The sequence below is a fragment of the Papio anubis genome, chromosome 7, assembly GCF_008728515.1.
Source record: "Papio anubis isolate 15944 chromosome 7, Panubis1.0, whole genome shotgun sequence".
In the NCBI taxonomy this organism is placed as follows: domain Eukaryota; kingdom Metazoa; phylum Chordata; class Mammalia; order Primates; family Cercopithecidae; genus Papio; species Papio anubis.
The window spans coordinates 129,616,337-129,627,722 of NC_044982.1; the positions used below are offsets into that span (position 1 = coordinate 129,616,337).

The following is an 11,386-nucleotide window of genomic DNA, read 5'->3' on the forward strand; positions in this document are numbered from 1 at the left end:
CAATGATTGGAACGGCTTTTCCCAGAGGCACACCTGAATTATGTAATAGGAGTGGGAGTGAGCATTGTTGGAATTACCTGGAGTTCCCAAACCAGCAGGAGAGCACAAGTCTCCGGAAAACAGCTAAGGCCTCTGCACACATAGCAAGGTGGAAAAGGTGAAAATTGTTTAGATAAACAATTATTCCAAACTCTCACCGGAAATAACTACGATATGTTTATTTTCTTGAAGTCTAAATTAAAGTCTCCTTAGTTTTTCTGTAGAAGCAGCCATTTTATTTTTTGAGACTTTATTTTTTATTTTATTTTATTTCATTTTATTTGCTCTGTCACCTAGGGTGGAGAGCAATGGCATGATCACAGCTCACTGCGGCCTTGCCCTCCCAGGCCTAAGTGATCCTCCCACCTCAGCCTCCCAAGTAGCTGGGACTGCATGTGAAGACCACCATGCTTGGCAGGTTTTTTGTTTTGTTTTGTTTTTAAGAGATGAGGTCTCAGCATGTTGCCCAGGCTAGTCTCGAACTCCTGGAATCAAGCAGTCATCCCACTTGTCTTCCCACAGTGTTGTGATTATAGCACCCAACCAGAAACAGCCATTTTAAACCAAACTTTATTTTTTAGGTGTCTTCCCAAATAATATTATCCTCAAGAACCCTACTGATAAATTTAGGGAGCAGTTACAAATTTCCCTCTTCATTTCATTCTGAGCTGAGTCATTGATTCAGGATTGGCCTAGAGTAGTCCCAAAGAAATTTTTTTTTTTTTCTGAATATCTCCTTAACCAGGCCCTAATCAGAATTTATGTAATGTACTTGGTGAAAAATCAAGACTTAATGAGGTATCTCTTTATATAGCAGATTAACAGTGTTTAAAATGTTGGTTACTTTAGGAGCTCATAGGCAACTGAATTCATATTTACTAAGTAACCAAGGGATTGGTGGGGAGGTGGTACCTTTGGCTGATGGCCTGAGGGCAGCCCTTTTTTCTTTGTGTGCAGTGATCAATTTGTCTAGGACAAGGTGGCAGTAACCACATTCCCTTTACAGCTAAGGGAAGAAGTACCCTCCTCCAAGGAAGGAGCTTATTTTCCTGTTTGTTTTTCCCTGGGGATGGATATAGACATGAAATAAACATCTTCCTCTTCTGAAGTGAAGATGGTTCTAGCAGTGCTGTATTTCTTTAAAATTGGGTTTGCCATAAGAATCATTATTACTTCATTCATTAATTGTTTGTTTGTTTTCTTTTTTTGGAGCCAGGGTCTGGCCTCTGTTGCCCAGCCTGGAGTGCAGTGGCATGATCATGGCCCACTGTAACCTCGACCTACTTGGCTTAAGGAATCCTCCCATCTCAGCAGGAACTACAGGCACGTACCAACATGCCTGGCTAATTTTTAAAAATTTTTTTGTAGAGATGAGGTCTCACTAGATTGCCCAGGCTGGTTTCAAACTCCTGAGCTCAAGGGATCCACCCGCCTTATCCTCCCAAAGTGCTAGAACTACAGGCTCCAGCCACCACACCCAGCTCGTTCATTCAATTTTGATTAGGTCCTTACCATTTAGAAAAGATACTTTAAAAATCCACCTAAGGGAAGTGGGTTTTCGAGTATGCAAAGCATCACAGAATCTAAGTCAGAAGAGGCTGCCAATTTAGGGTTGCCAGATAAAATTCAGGACTGCTGGTTAAGTTTGAATTTCAGATAAATAACAAGTTACTTTTTACTATTTGTACCAAATATTACTGGGGAACATACTTATTTGGGACGTAGTTTAAAAAAAATTCTTGTTTGAATGACTTTCCAATTTAACTAGTTTTCTGTGTTTTTATTTGCTAAATCTGGCTACCAATAATAATGTTAACACAGTACCTGCTTATCTTAGACATTGTAGCTTGTTGATCAGGAGTACGGGCTTGGGATCCAGACTGCCTGAGTTAGAATCATAGCTCTGCCACTTATAGTTTGTGACCTTAAAAGCAACTTTTAAAATTTCTCCATGCCTCAGTTTCCCTGTACAGGTTGAGTATCCTTAATCTGAAAATTCCAAATTTGAAATGCTGCAGAGTTTGAAATGTTTTGATAATCGACACGATGCTCATCAGAGCATTTCGATTTTGGGTTTTTGGGTTAGGGATGCTGAACTGATGGTAAGTGTAATGCAAACGTTCCAAAATATGAAAAAATGCAAAATCTGAAAAAAGCATTTTGGATAAGGGATAGTCAACCTGAAGTAAAATAGGGCTGTTAGTTGGTGCTAAGATGTAAATGTATATGTGTTTAATTAATTTTATCACCCCTTATTGAGTCTTGGCTACAGCATCATGGATGTCTTACCTGCTTGATAATTTTAACAGTACATATATGTGTCCTAAATTTTACCTCAAAGAAGGCAGGCTACTAATCTATCATTGGCCTCATTCTGACTTTGGCAATTGGGAATACATTTTCCATGGCCCTGCTTCCATTAACTCTTCTAGTTTTCAGTGATGGCTCACTGTATCATTAGCATTTTCTCTTAGCACTATGGCCTGCTCTTAGACCAGAACTGGGTGCCGCTGGAGTGGTCTTAAAACCACCTCATCTTCCCTAATAGCAATTCATGTTCAGCCTCTTCAAATCTGAAGATCTTTCTGGTCACTGACAAAGAGAAGTAAAATCACAATCATGTCATCCTGCATGCTCACCTTGGTATATGCACAATAATTTAAAATCTTATCTTTAAAAAAAAATATGATTATATGATCCATCTCACATTGATTTGTATTCAATAATAATAATAACCCTGTGTCTAATAGAAACTAACAAACCATTGCCTCTAAAACAGCGCCTGGCATGTTCAACCACACTTGAAATATGCGTCATGATTTCAGATATTAACAGGATAAAACATGTGCCTTAGGCGATGTTAATTAAGGAAAAGCCACTACTACGTGCTATGTTCAGACACAGTGCTGAGCATTTTATAATTATTTAAGTATAGTGAGACTATCAAGTAGGTCCTATTTTATCTCCATCAGCACCAGCCAATCTGACTGAACACCTGGGCTGGTTTTCATGGTACACAGGTCTTAATATGTAAATAGAAAAACGTCCCGCTGTGGGAGGAAATCTCATCGTTTTCAGTCTTTATCTAAAACTAGATATTTGTAAATAACTTTCTGTTTAACAATTTATTTGTAAAACTTCTAAACGCCTTGAAATCGATCATTGAAAGAAACAGCTTTGAACGTCTGTGTGTGTGTTTGTTGTTGTGATTTTTCCATGAAGTCAAGAAGTTATATCTGTTCTGTTTATTTTGTTCACTGTCATATCCCGAGCATCTAAAACAGTGCCTGGCATGTTAAGTAAGCACCCAATTCAAATTAGTTGATTGTTGAATGAATAAATGGAAATTTTTTTTTCATGTGATCATAAGACTTCATTTATTTTGGCATATTAAAATGTGTTGTGTAAAATTTTTAAGGCCCAGCATAAACATAGCCTCTCTGAGAAGCCTTCTTGGATTCTCCAAGCAGAAATAATACCTTCTTTCCCTAAACCTGATGTAAGTGGGTTTATAATTTTCTTCTCTGAAAACTACCTTATTGATGATTATTACTATTATTTTGAGACGTCTCTCTCTGTCACCCAGGCTGGAATGCAGTGATGTGATCTTGGCTTGCTGTAACCTCTGATCTGGGCTCAATGCAACTTCTGCCTCCTGGCCTCAAGCAATCCTCCCGCCTCAGCCTCCCAAGTAGCTGGGGCTATAGGCACACACCCCCATGCCCGGCTAATTTTTTTGACTTTTTTTTTTTTTTTTTTAAAGAGATAGAGTTTCGCTATGTTGCCCAGGCTGGCCTCAAACTCCTGGCCTAAAGCAGTCCACCCCTTTGACCTTCTAATATGCTGGGAGTACAGGCATGAGCCACTGCACCTGGCCAGAAAATTACCTTGTTGACGCCTTTTGATTCCTCTAAGCTTGTGGAGAACAGAGCTGTTAGTTCATCTTGTATTCCTGTATTTGTTAAATAAGTAGATGATTTTTTTGGGGGGGGGACAGAGTCTCACTGTGTTGCCCAGGCTGGAGTGCAATGACACGATCTTGGCTCACTGCAACCTCTGCCTCCTGGGTTCATGCAATTCTCCTGCCTCAGCCTCCTGAGTAGAGCAGCAGGGACTACAGGCTTTTGCCACCACACTCGGCTAATTTTTGTATTTTTAGTAGAGATGGGGTTTCACCATGTTGGCCAGGCTGATCTCCAGCTCCTGACCTCAAATGATCTGCCCACCTCAGCCTCCCAAAGTGCTGGGATTACAGGCATGAGCCACCGTGCCCGGCCGATGAATGTGTTTTTAGTGTACCTAACAGATACGAAAGTTCAGAGGAAAAAATGCATATAATTTGAGGGGAGGACTGGTAACTGGTTTTTTCACTCCTTGGCCATTTTTGCTTTGTTTTCTTTTCTCCTTGCTGCACATGTCGCCGATCTTGAAAGAATGTGCTTTAATTTATTTAACATAATGATTTCATTTTGTAGCACCTTGGTAATTAAATTTATTACTCTTCCTTAGGAGGAACAAAGCCTGTGCTAGTTGCATGATTGCTTTTGTCTTTATTTGTAATCTTTTAGAAAGCAAGCACACAACCTTTCCACTTGGACAGTCATTACCAATTCTTGATAACATCTGGTTACTTAATTTGAAAAATGTGTAGCTATGAACATTAATGATGGACCTTAACCGAGTTTAAATTCAGACATACATAGGATCTGTATTAATCTCAGTCAACCCTTTCAAGCAGATGCCATATTTTGGGGAAAAGGAAATTGAAATGTACCAAGGAGCGGTAAGTTACATGTCACATAAATTGCTGCCTTATTTTGGGCTTTTATGATGCAGACATGGTTTTTCTTGAAGTTAGCAGTACTTTGCACTTTTCTGTTATGAACTTTTTAATTGGAGAAACTTAAGTGACTTTTTTTTATTTTTAATGATCTTTTTATTTTTTAATTTTTATTATTTTATTTTTATTTTATTTTTTTATTTTTTTGAGACAGAATTTTGCTCTTGTTGCCCAGGCTGGACTGCAATGGCATGATCTCGGCTCACTGCAACCTCCACCTTCTGGGTTCAAACAACTCTCCTGCCTCAGCCTCCCAAGTAGCTGAGATTATAGGCACGTGCCACCACACCCGGCTAATTTTGTATTTTTAGTAGAGATGGGGTTTCACCATGTTGGTCAAGCTAGTCTTGAACTCCTGACCTCAGGTGATCTACCTGCCTCAGGCTCCCAAAGTGCTGGGATTACAGGTGTGAGCCACCGCGTCCGGCCAATGATCTGCTTTTTAGAGCACAGCTCAAAAAACCTTAGGACTGTCATTATTTGAGCCTTATTTACGTAGAAAATTAATTAAATGGGATGTAGGACTTACAGCTCAGGGATCTTCCTGCTTCCACATATGCCACAAAAATCTAAGGAATAAAAATTAGTTATGGGTAAAAAATAGAGCAATGGGTACTGATTTGCAGAATCAGAACCATTGTTAAACTATGACTATGACTTGAACATGAAAAATGAATCTTGTATTCATTTTTGTCTTCAATCTTGTATTACTTCATTTATTAATTTGACCCTGGTTCCTATTCATAATCAGCTCCATAGCCTTTCAGTTGTATAGTAAAACTGGAAGCTGTAATTCTCCTTAATATATTTTATTCTGTGATTCATCACTTCCCGAGGCCTCCCCATCTCTGCATCTTTTTCCTTTCCTTTTCCTTCCCTCTTTGCAGCAGAAGCACAAGAGCATTCATTAATCCTGACCCCTAAAAAGCAAACAAAAGAGAGCCCACACAAATTCATCAGTTGAAGTGGAAAGCAATTTACCCAGAGCAAGAGCCCACCCCATTGTTGCCAGATGAATGGTGCCGGTAGCTGGAGCCGAAGGAGGCTGCCACGCGAAAGACCTTTGATAATGCTGCCTTTATGGGAGCCCAGCACAAGGGAAACACTGTCAGCAGAGGCTGGCCCTGCCCTAGTGCCCCGATCAGCAGGCACACAGAGCTGGCTTGGCGTCCTCGATGACAGCCAAGGCACTGTAGATGGAAGTGCCGTGCATGTGTGTTTCTCTAGTTTTCTGAAAAGGGTTGCTGTATGCACGTCCCTTTTAGACCATTTATCTTTTGAAGTGTTCTCTTTAAGGAAATGTAGAATTTCTTTAAAATATGCTTAATTTTACTGCTAATGGTAACAGATGATTGTAAAACTGGTATTTACTGAGTGCCGTGTACTATGTTATACTTGCAGCAATAATAAAACAGCCCTGGTTGCTGGCTATGTCATACCACCTATCTCCATTTCACAGATGAGGAAACTGAAGGTTAGAGAGGTGAAGTACTAAAATCTACTGAGTGGTGGAGCTAGGAGTTGAAGTCAGGTCCTAATGACTTTGAGAGTCTCAGAGGAGGGAAGAATCAGGTAAAGGAAATGCCCACTGTATAGTTTTCTCACAGATAGCTGAGAGGTTCAATAAGACCACAGATAGGAAACCAGTTTGGAAAATACAGGGTGACATGCAAAGGTCAAGTATGACAGTTCTGCAGCATTGAAACCTTACTGGGCAGTGACTTTCCCCCGTTGCCCATGGCTTTCTTTCCACTCCATTTCCTTCCATTTTCCATCTTCTTGTCTTTCTTACAGTCCTCTACTTTCTCATTTCAAAGAGTCATTAAAGATTGTGCACTTGAGACCAGAAACCCAAAATGATGGTAACTGAGAGGGGTACTAAGGCCTAAGTTTTGGTGACACTCTCACCTAAGTGAGAACCTGACCTAAAGAGGGGAATTTTTAAGCAAAATTATGAGATTCCATTGTTTTGGACTGATGTCATGCACTAGCATTTGGTCTGGTCTGACAGACCAGACCAAACGAACATGGAGTCACTCATGTTACATGTGATGTAATCGAAACTTTAAAGAAACAGACCAGGAGATGCCAGCAGGGAGGAGGTGCCCTCTACTCTAACCCTTACAGAAAGTAACCTAAAATCTTTGTTCCCATCTTACAAACCCCACTGTTCTGCTATTTCTCAATGATATTTGAGAGCAAGTAAGTACATTTTTACAGTGGTGACAGAGTGACATCAGTGCCTAAAGTTTTGGTATTTCAAAATTGAGAGGATGACCAAAAGAGGGAAATTGGACTGGGCGTGGTGGCTCACGCCTATAATCCCAGCAAATTGGGAGGCCAAGATGGGAGGATCGCTTGAGTCCAGGAGTTCAAGACGAGCCTGGGCAACATCATGAGACCTCGCCTCTATTTAAAAACAAAAACAAAAAAATCAAGAGAGGGGAATTGTTAAATTAAGTTTAGCCTAAAGCTGCTTCCTTGCATATTTTAAGTTCGGGCTAAATTTTTTTTTTTTTTTTTCTTTTTTCTTTTGAAACAAGGTCTCACTCTGTCACCCATGCTGAAGTGCAGTGCTGTGATCTTGGCTCACAGCAACCTCCACCTCCAGGACTCAAGTGATCCCCCCACCTCAGCTTCCCAAGCGAATAGCTGGGACTACAGGCGCACACCACCATGTCCAGCTACTTTTGTTTCTTTTTTGTAGAGAGGAGGTCTCACTATGTTCCCAGGTTGATCTGGAACTGCTGGATTCAAGTGATCCTCTGGTCTTGCCTCAGAAGTGCTGGGATTACAGACATGAGCCATCACACCCAGCCCTAAATGTTTCTCTGTACACAGTAAACTGTAGCCTAACCAGATGTGTAAACAAACTATAACCTACTCTTCTGCCAGTCACTGAGTTTTGGCCAATGAAAGGTGGCCAACAATTCAAACTGTGTTCAAATAAGGCAAACTCCAAACTAATCTGTAACTAATCTGGCTCTTTCTGTACCTCCCTTCCATTTTCTATATATATATATATTTATTTTTATTTTTTTTAAATTTTGTTTTGTTTTGTTTTGAGATGGAGTCTCACTCTGTCACCAGGCTGGAGTGCAGTGGTGCAATCTCAGCTCACTGTAACCTCCACCTCCTGGGTTCAAGCAATTCTCCTGCCTCAGCCTCTTGAGTAGCTGGGATTACAGGCATGTGCCAGTACGCCTGGCTAATTTTTGTGTTTTTAGTAGATACGGGGTTTTGCCACATTGGCCAGACTGTTCTCGGACTCCTGACCTCAAGTGATCATCCCACCTCAGCATCCCAAAGAGATTACAGGCCTGAGCAAGGGCCGGCCCTCACTTCCATTTTCTGTATATCACTTTCCTTTTTCTGCCCAAAAATCTTACAGCATATGGCAGCACTGGAGGCTCTCTGAACCTATTCTTGTTCCGGGGTGGCCTTGTTCACGAATCATTCTTTTCTCAATTAAACTCTGTTAAAATAATAACTATAATAATCCTGTAGAATCCTAGTGTATACTAGAAGTCCATTTAAAACCATATCCAGATAGCTGCTTCTGACCATAAGGTTAAGGCAGAGATCACATATTCTGGCTCCTGCATAGGGTTCTTTAGGTGGTCAGTCCTAGGCATAGCTTGCAGCCCTCCCTGGATAGTTCCCCTTATGAGCGCCCTGCCTACAACATGGGAAGAACACTGGGTATTGGATACAAAGCCCCCTCATCCTAACCCCTCCCCACCAAACTCTCATCTTCCAGAGCATGGCAGTGAGCAACAACTTCTCAGCCAGGCCCCCTTTTCTATAGTAAGTCACTGCACAATAAAATGGATTGAGTAAATTAATCCAAAGATGGATTAAGTAAATTAAGCTTCACCTTTGTATATCACTCTACCTTTCCAAATTGCTTTCCCATCCATCATTTATACTGTGAGACTTGCAGCTTGGATGCTATTATTCCCACAATTATAGCTCACTGCATCCTCCAGCTCCTGGACTCAAGCTATCCTCCCACCTCAGCCTCCCAAGTAGCTAGGACTGCAGGCATGTGCTCCCACACCCAGGTAATTAAAAATTTTTGTGTGTGTGGAGACTAGACTCCAAGTCCTGGTGTTAAATGACTCTTCTGCCTCAGCCTGCCAAGTAGCTCGGAGTGATCACAGGCTAGGAGTGTTCTTTCTCCATATATACCCAACAAAGTATTTCTCTTTTTAGTAATTTTTGAGGTTGTGGTGAAGGTGCATGTCAAGAAATTGAATAAAGCAGGGCTGAAGTCAGCCTGAGAATTTATTAAGCATGGAAAATGTATTTAGTTTGATATTTGTGCATAGCTAAGATATCCCATAAGATGAAATCACAAACCCAGGAGAATATCTTAATGTGGTAGGATTTTTTTTCCAATAGAGATGAAACAAACTGGCCAAACTAGCTTATCCCTTTAAAGAACACACCTTCTTGCCCTCTTCTTATGGAAAGATTTAAGTATTTTTCTCTGATCCATAGATAATCTCACCTAATTCCTTCTGAGGCCCCAGAATCTACAACGTGGCCTCTTCGAAAAAATTACATAGGAATTTAGAATTCTGGTAGAAGTCAGAGCTAAGTGTTGGGCACTCTCCTAAGACCTGTTGCCCGAGTGTCTATAGAAACATTTAGAAATGGACTGTCACCTGCAGAGGCATGTATGGGTGGAAGGGTGGGGTGTTGGAGTGTCTGAAGACACTCCACATCCGGAAGGCTGAATCATGGATATGCCTACGGAAGACTCCTTCCAAATTCCGTCTTAATTTTGCGAGGGTGTACCTTGATGACCTAGGAAATTTTATGAATTCTTGTATCATGCAACCTTTAAGATGTAATTATAGGCGTTGGAACTATAGTGCACGATTCATTTCCAAATTCGGAAAAAGAAATTTAATGTGTTGCCTATCTGACTATGATTTTGTTTTTCTTGTTTAATTTTATTATTTATGTATTATAATTTTTTGCTTTTCTAGGCACAGTATGAAAACCCACCACATATCTATGCCCTTGCGGATAGTATGTACAGAAACATGATCATTGACAGAGAGAACCAGTGCGTCATCATCAGGTATGAAAAGTATCCTTATCTGTGGCCATGGAAGATATGAGACTATGCTGTGGTTATGTATTTCGGTCGATAAGCAGTGGTTTTGCAACAGCTACTGATGTCACGGCCTGGTTAATGTGTCTGAGTAACAAGCAGGTTAGCTGCTTTATCTTGGTTTATTTATAACTCTATGTAATAGAGCTCCATACCATAAAACTTTTGAGCTCCCCTGGGGTTGCAGTAAGAATAATAAACATATTTTCACTGTTTAGTCAGAGGGAATCCTTTTCTCTAGGTCCCTATTTTTTATTTGCCTTCATAATTTAGTAGTTCATGTTTGAACATTTTTGGTGAACTTTGTCATTTGCATTGAATTTGGGGGAAGATTACTGGTAATGGCCGGCATTAGGTGTCTGTAACCACCTTTCATAATCCCTCTAGCTTGACACACGGCTCTGAGTCCTGCCTGCTTTTAAGTCAAGTTTGTCCAACCTGCGGGCTGCAGGCCGTGGGCCACGTGCAACCTAGGACAGCTTTCAGTGTGGACCAAAGCAAATTCATAAACTTTCTTAAAACGTTATGAGATTTTTTTGCAATTTTTTTTTTAAGCTCTTCAGCTATCATTTGTCATAGTGTATTTTATGTGTGGTCCAAGACAATTCTTCTTCTTGCAATGTGGCCCAGGGAAGCCAAAAGATTGGATACCCCTGGCTTAAGTGCTTTTAAAATTCTGCTTACTTACAAAAATTAGCTGGGCATGGTGGCGCACGCCTCTAATCCCAGATACCAGGGAGGCTGAGGCGGGAGAATCGCTTGAGCCTGGGATGAGGAAGTTGTAGTGAGCTGAGATCGTGCCACTGCACTCCAGCCTGGATGACAGAGCAAGACTCCGTCTCAAAAAATAATAATAATAAAATAAATTCTGCTTACCAACTCCAGGTGGGGTGGCTCACACCTGTAAGCCCCAGAGTTTGAGACCAGCCTGGGTAACATGGCAAAACCCCATGTCTACAAAAAAATACAAAAATTAGCCAGGCATCTGGTGTCATTTGTCTGTAGTCCCAGCTACTGGGGAGGCTGAGGGGAGAGGATCACTTGAGCCAGGGAAGTCAAGGCTGCAGTGAGCTGAGATTGTGCCATTACATTCCAGCCTGGGTAACAGAGCAAGACCCTGTCTCCAAAAAAAAAAAAAGGAGGCTGATACCTGAGTGGAGGCCGAGACAGGCAGATCACTTGAAGTTAGGAGTTCAAGACCAGCCTGGGCAACATGGGGAAACCCTGTCTCTACTAAAAATACAAAACTTAGCCAGGCATGGTGGTATATACCTGTAGTCCCAGATACTCAGGAGGCTGAGGCAGGAGAATCACTTGAACCAGGAGGTGGAAGCTGCAGTGAGCCAAGCTCATGCCACTGCAATCCAGCCTGGGCAACAGAG

The 11,386-nt window shown here is 41.2% G+C and overlaps 1 protein-coding gene across 1 annotated transcript in view; it reads left to right on the forward strand.

The window, feature by feature from the left end:
- The window catches only part of LOC116275815 (unconventional myosin-Ie-like), a 94,553-nt gene extending 83,926 nt beyond the window's left edge, over nt 1-10,627 (forward strand). Inside the window, exons 3-4 of the mRNA XM_031668600.1 lie at nt 4,733-4,822; nt 9,877-10,627. Of these exons, the coding sequence (XP_031524460.1) occupies nt 4,733-4,822; nt 9,877-10,011 (225 nt within the window). The 3' untranslated portion in view covers nt 10,012-10,627. The remainder of the gene's footprint in view (nt 1-4,732; nt 4,823-9,876) is intronic.
- Nucleotides 10,628-11,386: the final 759 nt, after the last annotated feature.